This window comes from Brienomyrus brachyistius, chromosome 5, assembly GCF_023856365.1.
Source record: "Brienomyrus brachyistius isolate T26 chromosome 5, BBRACH_0.4, whole genome shotgun sequence".
Taxonomy (NCBI): Eukaryota; Metazoa; Chordata; class Actinopteri; order Osteoglossiformes; family Mormyridae; genus Brienomyrus; species Brienomyrus brachyistius.
The window spans coordinates 26,795,779-26,818,071 of NC_064537.1; the positions used below are offsets into that span (position 1 = coordinate 26,795,779).

Below are 22,293 nucleotides of genomic sequence, written 5' to 3' on the forward strand. Positions count from 1 at the left end.
ACCATTGCAGCAAAGGAATAACAATCAGCGTCAGAATTTATTGAAATGAATGCAAAGACGTAATTCATGCAGAAACACAGCAAAAGTACTGGAAATGTATTATTCTGCAGTGACTATCAGAAATTTGCTCAGTAAATCACAATAAAAAGTAAAAAAAATTACTTATTCAAATTTATATAAAAAGTTGTTGATGACAAACAGATGTATCCGGATGGCGACAGATTTGCTTTTCCCACAATCCCGAATTCTCTCCCAAGTGCACAGGCTTTATCGTACGGCCTATACACAGCTTAACTCTGCAGACATCTGCATCTATAACAGCAGCTAAAAAAATACCAGCAGGTGGAAATGCAGGAAATGATACAGTCCAGCTTCTTCGCGGCAGATGGTTTGTCGTCTCGCATTCCTTCCAGTATCTATCAGGTGTGTCCACTGGAGCAGTCCAGTGACTGAGCAAGGGAACATCATATCTGCTACGGAGTGTTTGACTTGCATCTCCATCAGGCATTTTGTGTCCAATATGTAAGCGTGATGCAGTTCTAACATTCAGCTGGCCTCTGTTTGCGTAGACTTGAGTTTGCCAGACAGTTTTAACCTTTAACATATATTCTATTTAAAAAAAATAGTACCAACTTACACATAATATGGTATTAATAAATCAAGTATCTTATTTTTAGTTTTACTGTGTACAAATTTCTCTATTATGACCTGCGGTCTGTTGGTACTTCATCCTGGGTTGTCCCTTGAATTGCACCCCTAGCGTCCAGGATAGGCTCCGGACCCCCCCTCAATCCTGAATAGGATAAGCGGTTGCACAAAATGAATGGATGGATGGATGATGAAATAGCTCCTGGGTTCATTGCTTATTCTCGGTTGAACACTATTGAACAGTGTTTTCTCCCATTAAAGCGCAATTATATGTACCCATCTTCCTCAGAGGAATCCAACCAATAAAGTTGCTGTTTATGAAAAAAATGTTTTTTTTAAAGAATTCATAATGAGAACTGTACAGACATGAAACAAAAGACAAGCGTTCTTAATCTCTTAGTATATTTTGTCTTTTAATTGAAAGGCACACTCGAGAAGAAAGCTGTTATAGCCCTTTATGGGTTCCTTCAAGCATGCTAATAGTCGCGATAAATAGAAATTATTTTAGTCAATTAATATTTCATTTTTGTTCAGGTTTTCAGCACTAATGAACTATGCGATGCCACTTGTATGTAAGATACTTAGGGAAAAAACTCACTGCTGATTAAAACAAGTTCAAAACACTATATTTTGATGATACGCTTCAATTATCGAAAGAAATTAAAATGCAATCAATAGTTTTACAAGAAAAATCACAATAAAGCATTCCGTAATGAAAGAAATGTATAAGAGATTTTTGGTGGGTAATTTGATCCAGATCATAGCCCGACATAATCAGAAGATGGAAGAACAGAGCCGTCCAGCATACTAGCTCACAGAACCGTTTAATCAATATCAAATGAAAGCCTTTGTGCTTTTCTGGGAAAGGTGCTGTTTGCTGGCAGGATATGAGTGCAGGCTTTGAAGGGATCTCTGCTCCTTCACTTCTGAGCTCTGATCGCTCGTAGTGTATCCGGGCGGCACCCACAGAGTGACCTCTGTCACTCTGAAAGCTGCAGAAGCGTCTCTGGAGACGCCCGATGCCACCTTGGCTGGCCGGGTTTGACGCTGCCAGGCACCCGATGCAAGTCAATCGCACCTCAAACCCATCAGCACAGTTCTGCTTTTCTCGTCTGAAAAAAGTTTCTCAAGATTATGTCCTCCGATCCTTCTCCGTCCCAAATGTATTGTCACGCCATGATCTTAATCTACAGCTTTCGCCAGAGGAAACAAATAGAAATGGATGTGAAATATGGCAGCGGCAGGTAATAGCAAGGCTGTCATCGTTGTCGTTACGGTGACAGGATCTTGCTTCAGCGCTGAACCGGGGCCGGCAGACGGGCACCTTCAAATTGGAAACTTCAATCACAAAAAAAGCGGTATGAATACGCAGCAACAAGTCTGAGAGAGCCGCTCACTAACACATCTTCCCACGATTTCCTCTAATAAAACAACTTTGCCATGTATTATTCTGCGGCAAGTAACGTTACCCAATGCTCAGTAATGGTTAGCGGGATTTTAAAAATATATGTGTTGAGAACGCTCGAATAGCTTCACACAAGAAGTGTAGTGCATGCATGAAAATGTCTAATTAGATGTTGTTTAGCAGAAGTCAGTTTCACAGGATCTCAGTTAATCCTTTATATATGGTAGGAAATCAACCTCCTTCACTCTAAATGTAGCTCTTTACTGCCCCCTGCAGAACAAACATTACAGCTTACAATGTGTCATTTTCTCTTCTAATGCAATTCTGTTACATAATGTATATAATATCAGACATATAAAATTATATTGAATTACATTTATTGTCACTCTTCAAAAGGTATGAAGTTGAATACTGCTTTCGCCATTATTTTACTGAAAGTTATTTTCGGATCCAGCCCAGTGTGCTTCTCTATGGCTCAATAATTTTTTACCCCATAAAGCAACAGTGTGCAGCGATTTTATCGGACAAACCATTGACGACAAGTCAGAACTTACCTTGCACAGGGCAGGGGGTGGGGGTTCGATTTCTCCCTCGGCTCTCTGTATACAGATTTCCTCCTGCAGCACAAAGACATGCAGTTAGGTTAACTGTACCTTAAACTAAAGTAAAAGGTACATTTACCTACAGCTAGGGTACAACTGGCAGACCCTTGAGGGTGCAGCTCCAGTGACAAGTAATTCTACCCTCAAAGGTTCAAATTGATACTTTTTCCTTTCAGTGTGTGTGTGCGGGTTAGATTTATATTACATTGTGGGGAACAAATGTCCCCCACATTGTGATTAAAAACTTATTTTGACATTGTGGGAACCATGTTTCAGGTCCCCACGAAGATCTGTGAATGCAATCAAGAAAGAAAAAATGCCAAAAGTCTCGTATTTTGTTTGCTTACTTATAAGTAATAAGGTCAAGGCTGGGTAGGGGTTAAGGTAATCAGGTTGGGATTAGAGTTTTCCCCACTGAAATGGAGAGTCCCCACAAACCTGTGTATGTGTGTGTGTGTGTGTGTATGTGTGTGTGTGTGTGTGTGTGGATGTGAACTGATGAGCATCCCAGCCAGATTCCGTTTCCTGAGGTGATTCATTAATTTAAGGAACTGTGGGATACAGCAATGAATTCTGGTGAACTTTTACCACAGCACTGTTGAGAGCGTCCTAACGAGAGGGCTGACAGCCTGTTGGCACGGTAACACTGCAGATCAGGAGCATAAATCACTAAATACGTTTGTGAAACGTGTAACGCAGCACCGGCTCTGTTCGTCCTTCAGTAGGGTCCATTTACAGGTACTGTATAATAACTCCTACAGAAACAGAACCCGCACAATCCTGTGAGCCCCCACTCACCTGGGACACAGACCGTTCCCCAAACTGAGGTCTGGCTGAAAATATATTGGCCTCTGGACTGCGACTAACTGGTTTAACAACAGTTTGTGCTCCTCTGCGTTTTGCAGACTCAGTACGGAGCGAGAACACTGCATGCCCATAGATGCACACTGCACCTTACTGTGCCACATTCTGCTTTCTTTCATCTATGTCATATTTACATCAGTATCAGCCCTAGCCAACGTGGTGCCCTAGGTGAGCATGAGCACCAGTGCCCCCCAGCCGTGAAATCGATTGGCAAGTCGGTGCCCCCTCAGAAATGAGTGTCCCAGGCAGTCACCTGCATTGCCTATAGGATTTATATCATTCAAGTTAAAAATTATTTAGTCATATCTTCTGTTTCAGAATTAAATTAATTTCTATTGTTTTCATGAATACATGACTGTACAGTACCAGTCATATGTCTGCTTTGATGTTTCTATGCTCCTTTGTCCTGTTTTGTTCTGTCTAATCCTGTCACTGACTGGACAGTTTGAACAAAAATTCCTATGTACTGTTGCACGAAATGCAAATGAAGAGTCTTGCTGTACCCCTGTGTTAAGCCCTATGCTACCTAGTAGAGACTCCAATTTGCAGTTGATACATGGGTTACGGAATTCATCTGAACATGGGTAGGGGGGCTGGGTGGGGCAAGTCAAGTCCGTTTGCCAGGCTTTTGTTAATAAAGTTTTTATCAGTTTACATTACATGATTTTTGGGAGTTTTTCCCCATGATTGTTCATCATTGTATTCTTAGTGATGCCTCGGTCTGTCTCCCCTGTCGGTAGGTAGGTAGATGGATTAATGGCAAGAAGTCAAACACGCATGTGTTCCTCGGTTCTATAAACTGAATATTTAAATATTTGTGGAATTTCGCAGCTTGAAATAAAGGCAAAATTTCATGAAATATGAATTGTTGCCTTCATTTCTGAAGGTTTCAATGAAGTTCTTCCTTATCAAACTACTGCACATGCACAAACCATAGAAATATGGTGGGATATTCAGGATGCAAACTAATATGCAGAAAATGTTTCTAGCACTTCACAACCATCATAATATTGCACATTAAACATCAAAGCACTGCATGATACATGAAAAATTTTATTAGTGAAAGGGGTTAAATATTAAATTGTTGAGTCCAAAATTGTCCAAAAGGCCAAGTTTTAAATGTATAAGGTGACAGAAATTCAGTTAAACCGTGTCCTCTAAACAGTGCTTTGCCAGTGAATTACTCACTTCTAATTTGACCACCAAGTGGCAGTAGCAGGTAATTTCACCTCACACTAGTCAGGCATGCTAATTTACAGGTAGACAAATGTTATCTTTTGAAATGATTCGTGGGACAAAATATTAATCAAAACTAATTGGAGTCAAGCATTAATTACCCACGCATTGGCAACTCAATGGCTTTCATTCATAACTGTGTCTGCAATTAATTTTCTAGCAAGCCATGATGTATTTTGTTTTGGAGTCCAGGTGAGTTCATTTCCTAAAATAGTTTTTATATTTATCTGTGGATTTTATCCAAAATAGCTAGGATAAAAGAAAGACAAACTTTCCCATCGCTGCAACTGGAAATATCAATCAATCATCAAAATGATCTCAAGGGTGTAGAGTGCTGACAAGTATGGATTTCAGCACTGCAGTAATAACTTTCCATTGTCTTTCTATGTCATGGACCTCAGTCAAGGGCAAATTGAAATCAACCTATAGTGTCTGCATTGTATTCCTTACAAAGATTACAAAATGCATGGATGAATGGAACAGAATTTGGGGTATAGGTGTAGATAGTGAGTGGTTGAGCAGGCTTAAGTCTCTGAGCATATGATTGGAAGGTCACAGATTCGAGTCCCAGACTTGGCAAAATAGTCCCACATGTGTGGATCCTTGAGCAAGGCCCTTAACCCCCAGCTCCAGGGATGCCGTATGTTGGCTGACCCTGTACTGTGACCCCCCCCCCCCCCCCCCCCCCCCACCCACCCAAGCTATGGACAGCAAGATGGGGCAGGCGAAGACAAGAATTTCAATGTACTTGTGCAAATGATAAATAAAGGATTATTCTTTTTTTAAGATACAGGGCTAAGCAAAGTGTCCAGACCAAAGAAAGAGATTAATTGCGAGGTTTGAAGCATTACTTGCAAACCATATTACAAATTGACTTGAAATTACTAGATTTTATCTACCTGTTTTATGTGGAATATGAAAACATTGATCCACCTTGCTGAGCAGCAGGTATGTTCACGTTGCTGCTCAGTCAGTAAATCTGCTGGTGGATCATGCAGGTCAGGTCAGATTTTGAAAACCAGAATTCCTACTTCCAGAGTTGTGACAAGTATTATGTAACAACGCATGTCAATTATGAAAATTCCATTGTAGGATCTAGGTGCAGTCCAGGGCAGGACTGCAATAAAAAATGGACTTTGAGGTCCCCGACAGTAAATATTACAGGCTCACAAGCCCATGCGGCCACCGGGAATGTATGCCAGGTGGCCAGTCCAGCCCGGCTGCTGCCCCACACAGATGTTAGTTAACTCTCCAGCTAGCAAGGTCAGCAACATAGCACAGCGGCAAATACTAATAAGATACCTACAGTTAGGACCAAGCCTGGGTTATCAGATGTTCTAGGTGAGATCGTGCTTGGCAGCCCAGCCCACAGAAGCAGAAACATTTTTGTCAATTTTTTTATATGAAAAACATTTCAGTATCACAGGGTATCTGGCACCTAACTAGCTAACTGGCATCTGGTGAAATATTTATTTACTAGAGAAAATAACTGTAATCTTATGGAATGCAGCCAGGGGTTTTTCTGGTTGTTTTCACTCAATCTTTTGCGCCCCCTAATCAAATGGCACCGAGGAGATCAAATATGGAGGGCAGCTACTTACATTTATTCTCTTAAATGATAATTTCCATTAATATTACAGCCCATTGGCATAGTTAGGAGTACTGGCCCCCTGACAAAATGTCACCTTGGGCCCCATCTTGACAAGAGGGGGGGGGGGGGTTTACATTTTGGGGTCCCTATAAAATCCTGAACACTCTGAATCCATACCCTTCCCACGCCCCGGATCACTAATATTAAGCGCTCTTCGCAGCCAGAAAGTGAGTTACCATCAATTATTTGCATCTTAAATAGCACCAGATCCAGTTGGTTCTTATTTCGTAACATTTGTTTACTCTTTTTTTAGAGTGAAAACTTCAGCAACAAAATAGTTTGTTCATTACCGAATGAAAGCAGCCGTGCCCCGATAAGCCACATATCCGTGTAACTTAGCCAGAAACCCACACCCTTCAAAAAATATAATAAAAATCCAAAAGACAGAATCTTTTAGCTCATTTACTTCAGTAGTATATTTAACGTAAGTGTTCCCCGTTACATTATTACTTGATTTAGAGACATATATAGTTTAAAACTTTAAGTATTTAATTTAATTTAAGCCTGGGGGCGTTTCTATGTCCTCATATAGAGCGTGGGGGCGACGCCCCGCCCACAGCAGCCTTCCCCGGAGTTTCCCCGAAGTGTACCGTCCCAATCCCATCCCGTCCCGTCCCATCCCATCCCGGACCGAACACTCCCAATAATCCCATGTGTACCGAGCAAGGCGGCGAGGAAAAGTCATTCCCTACAGCCGGAGCTGTCAAGGTTTTATCAAGTGCAAAAGCTGTCGATTGCGGTTTATTCGTATGATTTATACTCTGTTAAATCTTGAATTTCATTCTGTAGTCTATCGTTTGGAAATATTTGATCCAGTTATATATCTTTGCAAAATCATTTGGACTGGTTAGTTTGGCTGTTTGTGAAAGCACAAGACTTTAGAGTGTTACGTTACACTTTGTCGATACGGGACCGCAATGAGATCAGGGTGATTTATTTATTTATTTTTTGAGTAAAAAGTGATTCTTCTCAAAGTGATCCATGGACTGGGATCGAATGTGTTCACTTTTATATGAAAAAAAAATGTTTGAAAATTGATCAGAGTACAGATGCACAGGGATCACTGAGTAAAAAGTGTTCATCGATGGAAACCATGTTTGGAGTTGTGCGCAGACTAAGCCGGTGTTTGCTGCCGGCCGAGGCGAGGGGACAGCGAAACAGCAGCAAAGAGAGGAGCCGGGGTCGGGATGAGAACCAGGAGCGAGAGGCGAGGCGCAGGAGCCGGGAGATCGACGCCATGCTGGCCCGCGAAAGGCGCTCTATCCGGCGCCTGGTCAAGATACTACTGCTCGGAGCCGGGGAGAGTGGCAAGTCCACCTTTCTGAAGCAAATGAGGATTATACACGGGAAAGAGTTTGACCAGAAAGCATTGCTGGAGTTTCGGGACACCATCTTCGAGAACCTTATCAAGGTAATGACATTTATATGAGGAAATAATGAAAAATTGTTGAAAACATTAAAGAAAAAAAATGCAAGTCGTTATATCTTAAGAAATCCTAATTTGCCACTTAGCTGCTTTGGATTGTATAATAGGTGGCATTGAGCTATTATCCTGGAAATTTAAATGAATCAAATTTATAAATTAATCTCATACTATATGGTATTTATTCTGGTCAAGGGCCCATATCCAAAATTCTTACAGTAAGTAGTAAGGAAATATGTACAAACGATTAGGGATTTAACAAAAATAGATTTTATTTTTTGCGGTTGAATAAATTAAACAATTGTGAAACAGCACTGCGCAAACATTAAATGCGCAAAGTAACCGAGGACTTAGTTACTTGACTGGCAAGACCAAATTTTATTGATCACTTTATGACACCATCGTTATTGCTCTTAAGGAGTGGGTCACGTGTTTACGCTGAAGCATTAAACGCTTTATCTACAAACTGGTCAATTGCAGTGTAATTTTGGGTGATGGAAATTATTATTTTGTACAATTATGCTGGAGAACATGCAGCAGTAGTCCGGGAGAGATTTTTTTTTGGAAGGTAAATGCAAACCAGAATCTAAGAAGGCAGATTGGGTACAATCTTGTAATTTGTGCAATTTAGCAATGTTTATGAAGGACCAGCCAGATCTCAGATTTGGTGCTGTAAGACTGTTCTTGGACAGACACACTGTGCTTAGTGTCAGTCTGAATTAGGGCTATTTGTATGAGACGTCCAAGGGAAAACTAAGTAAATCACAATCCTGCAGTCAGCAGTTTTTTTTTTATATAGGATTTTGAGTAGTAATTTATTTTCTCTTTATTATTATCCTGCATATTTTTTAAGTCAGATGGCAGTATTTTATTGAACACCTTCACTTTTTGGTTATGCACTTACATTTCAGCTCATAGTGTCAAGTCAGCCGAGCAACGTCACATAAACGCCTCTAATCTCGCATTACTTGGTACATGTACGAGCAAGAAGGACGTGGGTGGTGGGGGGTGATGTGTTGAGACTGGTCGGCCCCGGAGCTGCTGGCGGGACTAAGCCATCTTCCGAAGACTGCAAATAATTGCTGTAAATAGTTTTCGGCTCAAGGGGACTCTGCCCAAACATAATGTATCTGCCTAAGAGAATAGTACCTTCACAGATCCATCCACTGGCATGGCCTGGGTAACTGCTGCAGATGAGTCTCACCTCGCTCGTCTGCGCGTAACACGCTCTGGTGTCGGCTCGTTTTGCCTTGTTTTGTCTCTTGACACCGCCAGACAGGCCGACCTTGTCATGCCTCATCCGCTCATTCGCATGTACTGAGAGAAAACGATGACAGTATGTTTTTGGGCGGATCCCGAACGGAGTCGCCAGGGTTCATCCAGTACCCATCTAAAGGGAAATCAGTGCAAATGCTGGTGTTTTAAACAACAGTGACTCTTGTGAGTTTGATTCCCCGGTAGAGGAAGGATGGGGGGGGGGGGGGGGGTGAGCCAGTACAACCAGTGAGCCAGTAAGTGGTGTGAGGTGCCGGGACACGATTAACAGACTGTGAAATGTGGAGACACTCGGATGACACAACCATCTGATTATCTGGCCTCCGTCTAAATGTGTATTTCAGTGACAAGGCCTTCTGTCGCCTTGACTGCCTTTCACGCTTTGCCGTGGAGCACATATTAGTCATCTTCATTGAAAGTAACGAATTCAACTAATAAAGTACACCTTAATAATACAGCCAGCCGACTAATAAAGCGTTTAGTGTTCTAGTTAAGATGTAGGTGTGGGGAAAGGAATAAACAGCATGGACACAGTCTTTAGCACTGCATTGTTTTACTCCCAAAAGCTCACTAAATTCAATGAAGCAAGCAGTTTATTGAGAATGTCTATTAATTAGATTTCATGAGCAGCACTGAGGCAGAACAATGGTCTGGTACCTCCAGGGCCTTGGGCCTGATTGCCAGCCAAAACTGTGTGTGTAAATTGCACGGTTTCCTATAATACTGTCCGTTACCTCCCACATTCCTGAAACATGTGGAGAGGTGAATCACTAGCTCAGTTTGCCAATAGCGGGCAAGTACGTGCCTGGTGATGGATACGTATCTCGTCCAGGGTGTTTTGCTGCTCTGTGCTTCCTGAAACAGACTCCAGACTCGCGCTGAAGCCCTGTGTTGCATAGGTGGTTATGAAAATAGCACTGAGGCTGCAGTTCCGACTGAGGGACTGTCGCTGTTTTTATTGCATTACATACCCCATTATGAGGGACCATTGTAATTTCTCATACTCTTCATTTCTAAACAGGAAGTAGCAATATCAATAACAGCGATGGAAGAGATATTAGTAGGAAAAATTAGATATTAGTTTAATGATTACTGATTAATAATTTTGTACATTTGTACCTTCTCAGTTGTGGGCTGGTGTTTGTCTGTATATTGTGTATTCATAATTTTCACAGTCCCTTTGTTAGAGGTAAATAAAGTAAAAGCTTTTTCATATTTAAACAGCAGTGAGGGAATGTCTGGCTGTCTTGTCAGCAGAAGGATTTCACTTACAGGGATGAGTTTCACATCATACGCACAGGCCGGCAGGGATGAGTTTCACATCATACGCACAGGCCGGCAGGGATGGGTTTTACATCATACGCACAGGCCGGCAGGGATGAGTTTCACATCATACGCACAGGCCGGCAGGGATGGGTTTTACATCATACGCACAGGCCGGCAGGGATGAGTTTCACATCATACGCACAGGCCGGCAGGGATGAGTTTCACATCATACGCACAGGCCGGCAGGGATGAGTTTCACATCATACGCACAGGCCGGCAGGGATGAGTTTCACATCTTACGCATAGGCCGGCAGGGATGAGTTTCACATCTTACGCACAGGCCGGCAGGGATGAGTTTCACATCTTACGCACAGGCCGGCAGGAATGTGATTCACATCATACGCACAGGCCGGCAGGGATGTGTTTCACATAATAGGCACAGGCCGGCAGGGATGAGTTTCACATCATACGCACAGGCCGGCAGGGATGAGTTTCACATCATACGCACAGGCCGGCAGGGATGAGTTTCACATCATACGCACAGGCCGGCAGGGATGAGTTTCACATCATACGCACAGGCCGGCAGGGATGAGTTTCACATCATACGCACAGGCCGGCCCGCGTCTCCTAATGAATTCTCACAGACTTATCAGTAATTGACTTGTTGAAAACAGCTGATAATGTAGATGAATGGCTTGCCTCTGCCATCTCTCCATTTTTAGGCTAAAAGAAGAACCAGCAATAAGATAAAGACCAAGTGGAAAGACGGCTAGTTAAGTTCATTTATAGAGCAGATAGTCACAATGTGACACAAGTGACATTATTCTACGTTTTGCATTATTTATTTAGGAAAGTGTGCAACCTAGCTCACTAGCACAACCACTCATACTTCACAAGCCCCCGCAAATACTTTAAACATGTCAGAGAAGTGTCACCACGAGCCATAATTGTTGCTGTACAAGTAGCAACATCGAGCCTGAGCCTACAGAATCTGGGAATGGAATTCTTTGCAGTGCTTTAGATAAGGGATGTACTTAACAGGAAAAAGAATGAAGATTCCAACCTGGGGGAAGCCATGTATTACAACCAAAGAGTAGACAGCTGATGAACACAGGCCATCCTTAAATGCTGCCTTACCTGAAGCGGCAAGGTAGTTACCTGGTAAAGTTGCACCAGCAAGGTATACAATTGCATAATGTAGGAATGACACAGATGTCTTATTGTACTGGTGTATTACAGGCTTAAAGGGGCAAATCTGCACATAAGGAGTATTCAGTTATCACTTTAATTTCAGGATTAAGCGTAAAAAAATATGCAAATCCACTCAGACAAGGGGACATTATCCAGTCAAGCACAAAATGCAAAACGAAAAAAAGCATGAATACGTTACAAATCCAATTGCTTATTAGGGAAATCTGCTTTCGGTGTTCCAAAAAATCCACTTACTCCCATAACAGTGTTTCTCCCAAATGTTTTATTCTGCGGTAATTTACAATAAATACCACAGAATATGTCAGAAATCAAATGATATCTGCCAATAAACATTAAGAGTCTATCATTTAATATATGTGTGTGTATTTGCCTCCATCATATTGAAAATCAAACAGATAATCATTATCACTTTACTCAAAGCCGTTTCTCGTTAAATGCTGCCTGTTTGGGGCCCGATAAGCTGTCAGTTTTCAGAATTATAAACCATCCATCCATCCATCCATCCATCCATCCATCCATCCATCCATCCATCCAACCAACCAACCAACCAACCAACCACATATCCTGTCATTGCTGTAGGCCCTGGGGCCTTTCCCAGGCAGCACAGGGCACAAGACTGAGGTACACCCTGCACAGGATGCCAGACTCTCAGAGAACACACTCACAGTCACACACTAGGAGCAATTACTGAGATGATGATTCACCCAACCGTCTGTGTTTGGAATGTGGGAGGAAACGCCTTGAGGAACTCCACACAACACAGAGAGAACCTGAAAGTCGGAGGATAGAGCCTGCACCTTTTCACTGAGTCGTTTCTTGATTCAGCAACAAAAGGATTACACCCAATTTACCATCATAGTGAAAACAATTCCATATCTGGGACTTGGGTCTGAGCCCTGCTGAAATGTGTTACATGTATGCAGTGAAGAGGCACAGAGAATGCAGACTGACTTTCCTTCGGTCGGCCGGCTTAGATGATCTGTTTTCCCAGTGATGTATACTGTTGCTTAATGAAACCTGTGGTTTGTAGAGTGACAAGAAGTGACATCCATCACAGATGTGCTTGTGAGTCCACACCCCTCAATTTTTGGCACCAAAGAGGAATCCAGTAATTGGCTAATGCCATTCCAGATATGGAAAATGAAAATTAAATTTCTGTCATTCTGTGGTCACAGTTATACTTTGTAGCTGCGCTCTATTATTGAAAATATTTACTCACTTTATGCAGTGGATTGTTCCATATTGTTTCTTGAAAGGTGAAATGATCCAGAATCCCCCCGAAAAAGTGAAATTTTCAGGAAAAAAACTATGTGAGGCATGTTATCAGGCGAAGAGCTGGACAGAACTGTACTTTGGCCAAAAAGTTCTATCAAGCACATCTTTAAAAATGAATCTTAAAATACCGTAAAATTTTGTGGTTTTGAGGTTTCTTGATTTCATGGAAAATAAAACGTTAATATTTTAATGTCACATTGCTGTGGGAGAATCACTATACTTTTTTCCATGTTAAAAAGGCAGGCATTAAAAATAGATAATAAAAGTGATAAATATTTCATGAATACAAATATTTTCAGCTGTACCTTTAAGACAAACATTATCTGTGGCTGAACTCTTTCACTCGGTCAAAGCATGGCCTAGAGCAGTGTTTCCCAACCCGGTCCTTGGGGACCCTCAGCAGTGCAGGTTTTCGCTCCCTCCCAGCTCCCTGCCAGAGAGTCCACATTGTTGCTCCCTCCCAGCTTCCTATTGGGAGCTGGGATGAAGCAAAAACGTGGACTGCCTGGGGGTCCCTGAGGACCGGCTTGGGAAACACAGTCCTAAAGTGTAGGTCTTGGTCTTTGCTTAACTACTGTGCACAAATAACAAATTTTAAATGGACAGCACAGTTGATCTTTGCACATACCTACCCATCTTCTCACTTCTCGTCCTAGTAAGGATTGTGGAAGGGGGCCATTGGAGCAGGGAACAAGATGTGGACCTTTGTGACTCATTTTCATAAATCTGGGAAGTAACCTTTGCAGTCACTTGGATCTGCTTGACAGTAAAGTAGGTGAATCACTGAGGACAGTAAGTCAGGAGAGACCCCTCTGAATGCTCTCTGACACAGATCCATCTGCAGAAGCCACCGTGATCTGATTCTGACTGCAGTCTGCCTCTCCAGTTTTCTCTTCTAGGGTTTAAAACTCTTTAATATTTAATAGACTGTTATGCTTTTTTCAGCAATATCCAGGAATCAAAAAAACGTTATATCCCTCCCTAGCTAAACACAGATGAATGCTTCTCACGTGCAGAATACTGTGTGCAGCTGTTGCTAACTGACATTCTCATTTCGTAGCTGCAGAGAGCACAGGACTGTTTCACACGGTCTTTAATAATAGACACAATGTTAATGAAACAGATTATTGTTGAATTCAGCATCCTTAAAAAAAAAGAAGTTAATAACTTCACTGGTGGAGCCCATATTAATGAAAATAATGATTTGTCTTTCAGGTTTGACCTGTGTTACTAACTAAATTAATCTGGAGCAGGCAACTACAAACGCCTATTAAGAAATCAGGCTGAAAACCTAGAGTGTGAAATATCACCCCATGTTGCTTTTTTCACGTTTTTACGTTTGGGAGTTGAAGCAGAGCCGTAATGCGACCAGCTGTTTTTCCGTACCCATCTTCTGTGCGACACGCTGTGGGAGGTTGAGTCTAATATCAGATGCCATCAGGCTTCGGAGCTGCCTTCTGATCTGACGGTTCTTTCTGTGTCTGCTTAAGTGCTCTCGTCCCGTCGATAACGGCTTTTTATAATAATGCTTCCGATAGTGTAGCTCAGCTTCAGTGGCGACAGCTGTAATGAACTCTGAACGGGGTCACATACAGGAAGCTCCATCGTGACACTTTACTGTCTGAATCTTTTCACTCTTAATTAAAACATTATTTTTGGGGACGGTTATCTCTCCTTTAAGGTTTTTTTTGTAATTGGGAGGCAGAAGATGAATTTGCTATACAGTTTTGTGCATCGTAATAGTTTGACTTTGTCCTGTAACCTGGATAAAATACTAGTTCTTGTGTTCTCTGTACCTAGGATGACATGCTGTGTAGCTGGATACAATTTTTGTTATGTGGAGACATATTGCATTTCCACGGTGGCCCCCATGCCTAGTAAATATAAAATAGTCCCAGTATAAGACAGGTGAAACTGCTGGTCTTGTTTTTGGATGAAGACCTCATTTGGTGCATAATATACTGCATTGACCCAGTCAAGTGTCTGGGATAGTTCCTGCAGGAACTGCCTGACATAGCCCTGTTTAAATTATCCCTCCCTCGCTCACAAGACATTCTTGTCAGATTTTATAACTCTTGCATCTTTTCCTTGGACAGTGGTTATTATTACTATATGTTCTGACTGTCTTCATTGTACCTATCGTGTGTATCTATTTGTAGAAAAGGAAGCATGTCAGCCATTTAAGAGCCAGGGGAACAGGAAGGAAAAATATGTTTGGGATATAATGATCTAGTCCCACTCATTTACTTTGCTATGATGGGGGGCTGAGATATCTTTCCACAGTCTGATCCTGTTGTTAGTATAACTGCTCTCACTTGGGGAGACCCACAATGTGACTGAATGGGAAGAGGTGTAGTGCAACTTTAATGATGACAGCAAAGCAGTTTGTTTAAACACAAGTGAATTGCAGCCAGACAGAAGTGTTCATAGGAAGCTGTTTCATTGATTTCCGTCTGCAAACGATTATCTAGTGCACTGATTGGCAAATGAGAAAGGACCAAGTGTCCTACTGGGTTCTGTGGATCTGTTTTTCAAAAAAGATGTAAATGGATACAGAGGAAGACCTGCAGTTTCCCTGTAACGATGACAGACAGGTGTGTGAGGTCTGCTTGATCACCCTCCAGAAATACAGGAAAACAATTCTTTGGTGTGACTGACAAACCTCGTGAACCAGTTTGTCGTGTAAATATCACTATGATCTAAGTAGCAGCTCCTTACTGGAGGTGACCTCCAGGTGACTGGCTGGGTCTTTCCTCCTCCCAAAAAAACAAACGTTAGGACTATGGACGGTATATCTAATCTGTGCTCTAAGCACGTATGTCACTCATTGCATCACAGAATCCTGATGGTCTTCCTGGCTGGTGTTGCTAAATTGACTGTAACCATCAATAGAGTCTCGAGGTTCTGCCTGTTAGTGATTACGATGGGCATGTGATACATGCCATTTTGATAAAGATCGCTTGGTATTGCATAAGACACCCTGACTTAGCCGTCTCTCTGCGCTGCATTAAATATATTTACGCAGATGTTCGTGATATTTTTCGTACCAGATGCTATATATTTGTATATTTATATGTATGTTTTACAGGATGAACAGGAACTACATCTTCATAGCTCTCTGTCTTCTTGACTCAGCTATTAATGTGATCTTTGGCTGAAGATTAAGGTTTTCTTTGGACAGCTTGGGTTTTGTGGTGTCATTACGCATGTGGTCTGGATGAGTATGTGGCTGAAGACTGACCCTGGAATGAGCCCCGGGTGATAATTCTGAGATTTCACTATTTACCCTCCGGTTGTGAGGCCTCTCATCTCCATGACTTCCCTGGGTAAAATAGTTACTTGTAGGTTTCCTCTAATTAAGATTAATTTGTTTTCGATCTCAAGCGATATATCATCAGGACTGGAGAAGTGTCCATTATTAAAGCACTGGATCAGCAGTCACAGACTGTTTTATAGTCACACAAATGACACGTTTGTCAAAGTTATTGTTAGTCAAGTTATTTAGGAATGCAACTTGTTTATTTAAATCAAATCAAATCACTCTTGTCACATCACTAAAATGGGTGATCTAGTGAGTGAAAGTCTTCAAGTGCAGTCTATGAAATTCTTTTCAGTATGAAGTTCTTTATCAGATTTGATATCGGTATTGTATAATGGTTTATCTTTTTTTATATACGGTCCCTTCAAATACTTTAACAATTATGTTTTAAAAGCTTTGCCTGATACTGAAACAAAATCCCTCTATTTTAGATTTTTAGGTGTTATTATGGTGTGGAGGTCTCTCGTTAAAGACGAAAATGTTTTCACGCTTAGTGTCTGATGGGCCAGGACTTCGCAGTGCTTGGGAATGGCGCAGTGCCTTGCTGGGAGGAAAGAGTAGACCTGGTGGGTGACCTCCAGCAGTGACGCTGTGGTCAGCGCTAACAGCCCAGCCCCCCTCCTGCTTTCGTCTTCCATATCCCCCCTTTCGTTCTCCCTAGACGTCGCCTAGCGAAACTCTAGAGGATGGGAGCCGTCCCGTTCCCAGATAGTGTGGTGGGGAAGTAGGTGAAAGGTCAGCGTTGGCCTCCGAGGACCCGGGCTGCTCGGGCGGACTGGGGGTGGGAGGAACCATGCACAGCCTAAACAAAAATTTTGGGGGGGGGGACATGCAACCTTTTGGAAAGTCCCTTTTCTGTGGTTCATGGCCATGTGTTGCCACAGGACAGCCCAGTAACGTGAAGGGTCACTGAGCAGTCGTCCTAAACATGGGAAATCACAGTCATTTATACTCTCTAATGGCGATACTGATTTATTTATTTTGTTCTTTTTTTAAAAAAAAACAACTATTTTTAACAAGAAGGCTTCAAATTTGATGTGCATTCCTTTCATTTTTGTCAAACTATTTAATCTTGGCCATGGCCCTAAATGTGATCAGTCACCAGATCATGTTGAAGATGTTCTCTTGTTCATGTCTATTACAGACGCGGCCTTTTTTAATGTCTCAAACCTTCATTTATGACATAGAAATCAAAAACACGCCACTGAGATATCAGCCCCGTTTCTCCATGGGTGTTTTGCTAGCTTTAGCCTCAGTTCTTAGCACGATGGTACCTTAATGCTCTGATAATGGCAGATGCCTGTGCTGCGCCGCTGTTTTCCCACAATGCTCTTTTCCAGCTGCATGGCCCCTGTTCAGACTCGCTTGTAGCCAGGAATCGCTGCTGGCTGTCTCGCAGGGTCTCCTGTGTTTTATTGGACCATCGAGCAGGCCTGGGCGTCCCTTCTCTTACAGCACATGCTGTTTTCCTGCTCTTTCGTGTTGCTCTAAATCATTTCGAATTGGTCTTTCCACAATTATTAAGCGGGTGTAACTTTGTTTTCAGCAATACCCGTTTTCAAAATGTGATACAAGTCCTTTATTAAAAAGGGAGAGAACTCTTGATTGCTTTAAATCTGCACGGTTTAGCAATGCAAAAGTTTTGACTTTATTGAGAGCATATGAACAGATATGAACAGGTATGTCACTATCAGGAAAAGGGGGCTTAATACCTAAACTTCTTATCAATGTTCAATAGATTCTGGCTATAGCAGATATGAGGAGGTCAGTGGGAGGTCACTCGCATGTAAATCCACAGCTAATACTCTGTGCTTTTCTGGTGTAGGTAATTGTTAAATAACCACATCTCAGAAATCAGTCTTTACCTCAATGAACTCATGCCATTTATGCTTGGATTTATCAGAATTGCTGCTTTTGCTTTATAATGTCTTTGTGTTATTAGTATGATATTTTATAGCATATTGATAAATATACTAATAATTCTAGTCTCACAATTTTGCATTATTATTAATGGTGCTAGTCGATGCAGAGGTATAATATTATGCATTTGTTCTTAAAAATATTTCATTTTACATTATATTAGGCAGGATGCAGCACAAGTCCCATTTAACTAGTCATTTCTTTATTTCAGTCAGAGCAAAATAATCTAGGTTAATGTAGTTACAAGCAAAATGGCATTAAGAAGCATGGAAAGAGCATCAACACAATTCGTTTATCCTCTGTAATGAGGGAGCACGATAATGTGGTATAAAACAATGCACTGTCATTGTGTTATCTTAAGCAAAATTGCCATTGTAAGAATGGCCTTTCAGCTTACACAGTGAGTGAGATTCTCATATGCTGTCAATCACTGATTGATGTAACTGACATCACATTAGTTATCTATTGCATCATGCGTTGACTTAAACCAGTGATTGACAGCACAGGATATTTTGACCCACCTTGAGATTCAAAGCTCCTTTGTTTCTCTAAGATGTATCACATGTCAAAAGCTCATTTTTATTGATTTATGATTGCACTTAATGTATTATACTATTCTATCATTGTTAGATTGTTACATTTTTTTAATTTAACATCCATTCCTGTTTAGAGAAACTTGCAGTTAGATCTGGTAAAGGTGAAGTAAATAAAGACCAACTCGTATAGAACTGATCCAGTGTGTTGGTAATAATCTGTTGAATATTACTGAATTTATTGAATTTCGGCTGTGTGTCACTATTCTGTTCTTTGTCAAGTAACAGGTAGGACTGGTTTACCAGCTGTATGGGAAACGTGATTACATATGAACTGGGAGTATTCAAATAACAAAAGCAAAAACCACTTGAAAACAAGATTGCATCTTACTTGGTGCCACGAGTTTGACATACAGGCCCGCAGTACTGCTGAATATTGCCATCGTTTAGCCCAGTTTAACAAGCTGCAGATCCCACAGCCTGTTCTGATTATCCCATCTGAAAGTGCTGAATTTCCAGCTCAGCTCAGCTACAGAGACAGATGCCCTGTACACAGAAGTGTTTTAATGCGTATAATTTAACCAATGAACCCACTGAGTCAGTGCGATGCTTTGTGTTTTTTTTGTAATAAAATAAATGTATTAGTTTACAATAAGGCCTTTTGCTAAACTGCAAATGGCATATTTTTCTTAAACATGCAGTCATTGCGCTTTAACTGTCTGCCGTAAAGTTGCCTGAAAGACTTAAACTTAATGGCATCTTCACACATGAGTAGAAACCTCCCATGCAGATCAGTCGCTCACATCCCTCCACAGGATTCTGGAAGTTTCTTACACAAGTCAGATGTATGTGTCTCATTAGGGCCCCTGTAATTACACACTATATTGAGTACGACATTTGCTGCTTTTTGCGGCTGAATCACAGTCATCTCATACGCGCAGTTATGGCGCTCCCTCATATAGTCACCATTTACTGTACGGTTGATGTGGCTTGTCGACACTTAATCAGGAGCTTGTTTGTGTCTGCGAGGGACTGAACCGGAGATGCGATGCGCTGTCTCCCTTACAGGGCATGCGGGTGCTGGTGGACGCCCGAGACAAGCTGCGCATCCCCTGGCAGAATTCGGAAAACGAGAAGCACGGCATGTTCGTGATGGCGTTCGAGAGCAAGGCGGGCGTGCCTGTGGAGACGCGCACCTTCCAGCTGTATGTGCCCGCCCTGCGCGCCCTCTGGAGCGACTCGGGCATCCAGGAAGCCTACGCTCGCCGCAGCGAGTTCCAGCTGGTGAGTCCCGTCAAGGAGCCAGATGCTGAAATGAAAACACAGACTGTCGTTTTTACCCGTGACGCTCCACCTTACCCAAGGGACATGCATGTTTGGCAGCTTAAAGCTGGATTTCATACAACTTGTGACTTAATATTTCTGTAGACTTAGCTGTTTAATTTATAGCCTGTTTAATTAAATTGGCCACACAGATATCCTGAATAAACTTAATGACATATTTGAATATAACACACAGTTTGATGCCACGTAAAATTATTTGGAAACCGGAAAATAGGCAATATTAAAATGAACTACATCTTCTACATCTGAATTATTCATACTTCGATTTAGAATTTAAAATTTAAAAGTGTCTGGATCAACGTAATGTTTCAGTTTGTATTAGGAGATGAAATACCAAACAGCAAGTCACGTGTGAACAAGGTACAATAAAAATGTTAAAAGTGCTTAATGTGCCAGTTTCTGACACGCTCTGGTGCCCTTTATTACATTTTCTGGAGCTGGAGACAGGAGCTCTGGGGCAGTAAATTATAAAGTGAGACTAATAATACAAAACTGTAAACGCATGTTTCTACAGTCAGTCACCGCAAAGCCCAGAGAGTGTCTTATTGAGGTTGCATTTTTAAATAAAATATTAAAGTAATCCTGGGTATTTTACAGCTGTGTCATGTTGGGTTTGATGTGGAACTTTGATGCAGAAAGTTGTCTCAGTGGAGTGTTCCCTCAATGTTTAATTGGCACGTCTGGAGTGCAGAGGAATCTCATCAATATATAGACCTCTCTGCTGTGTGTTTGTGGAGAAGTCGGCTGAAATTTTAAACACACGCCATATCATTGGTTACTTGCTCAAAGGCATGTCAAAATTTCTCTGTTATTATTTTATGCATAGTATGGCTGGGATGAGACTGGACTTTGTGCTTTTTTATGGCTTGAATGAGCAGTTTTTGTTTTGGAATAATGGTTAATTAATTATCAACTTGCTGATGATATTGTGGAAAATCCTTTACTGTTGCCGCGTGCCGGGAAACTGGCCCAGGTCGGGATAGGGGAGAGAATACGGCTTTGGACAGGGAATATGATCTTAATTTGGCCAAAGCACTGTTCTTCCTGGGAACAGGGTGGGGCAGGAAGGTGACTGACAGAACACTCAGGAAATTAAAAAAAAAAAAAAAAAGCAAACTGACGGGTTGAAGAGTGGATAAGCCTGGACCTGTCAGAAACTGCGGGGGACGAATCTTCTGCGTTAGCAAGGTGTAACCCAGCAGAGAGCCCCCCCCCTCCCCAAACACACAGACAGGTGCCTCTTGAAATATTTCTGTTATTACTTGTCCCTGACCTGTAAAATCTATTTGGCAGTTAAGCTTTAGAAAAGTTTGCGACTGACAGAATCCAGAATCCAGCCATAGTGTCTGCTGACAACTTTGCAGGCTGTCAAAATTCACACTGATTGGTTCAAAGAGATGCGCAAGGGAGTTACTGTAATAACCTGCATCCCAGTCAGTTTCTAGCTAACTTGTTCCTATGCCGTTGTAATTAAAACGTGCAGGTGTGGTTGCAGCAATCCGCCTTGCACCCAGCCGTGGTTTTGTGTTAAACACAAAATGGGTAGTAATCTGCAGACAATGCTTGTATTCCATATCAGATAACTACAGTGTGGCAATTATATTGCATTTAGCTTCCAATAAAGTCACTGCTGACACTGCAAGAAAACATTATGAAAGCTTTACTACTCAAGAACTAAATTCTAAATGTATTCCTTCATTAACACATTTAAGCTAAGCATAAAGTGATAGGCACAAGGGCATGGCATAGAAACGTCTCACTCACAGCTTGATCACTGAAAGGCCAGTTTGTTTTACTTTTATCCATCTGCACCGTGAGTTCATTCAGGATTTGGTGAGTTTTCCCTCATTATCTACTCCAGGCCCCAGATCACATAACCTTTACTTAGCACCAATAATGAAAATGCCCAGTAATTATTTGTAAAAGCTATTTTTCTTATCTACTGTCTGTACAGTGTGTTAGCCAAATACTGAGAGTAGAAAAACTGCGAGATTTCGTCCATCATGGAGAGACGGTGAAATTGTTGCCTGATTGTCATGCAGTGTGCAGTGTGTCAGTGGTCGGTTATGTGATCTCACGGTGATCTCCTTATGCTTTTCATTTTTTCTGTTTTCATGCAACCATCAAGAGGTATGTGTGATACGTCCTTCACATCCTGTCTTCATGTCCATGCTGGAAGCCCTCAGCCCAGGAGATGCCTGGCCAGGCATGTTGCTTTTGTAACAGATCTACAGTGTGAGACGGAACATCAGGAAAAGAAGTTAATATACAGAAAAAACAGTCACTTGGGTCTCCTTCTGCTTCTTCCTGTTTAATTTTA

General features: G+C 41.7%; 1 protein-coding gene across 1 annotated transcript in view; it reads left to right on the forward strand.

The window, feature by feature from the left end:
- The first annotated feature begins 7,005 nt into the window (after nucleotides 1-7,005).
- Nucleotides 7,006-22,293, forward strand: part of LOC125742404 (guanine nucleotide-binding protein subunit alpha-12) — a 37,770-nt gene continuing 22,482 nt past the window's right edge. Inside the window, exons 1-2 of the mRNA XM_049014394.1 lie at nucleotides 7,006-7,817; nucleotides 19,698-19,913. Of these exons, the coding sequence (XP_048870351.1) occupies nucleotides 7,419-7,817; nucleotides 19,698-19,913 (615 nt within the window). The 5' untranslated portion in view covers nucleotides 7,006-7,418. The remainder of the gene's footprint in view (nucleotides 7,818-19,697; nucleotides 19,914-22,293) is intronic.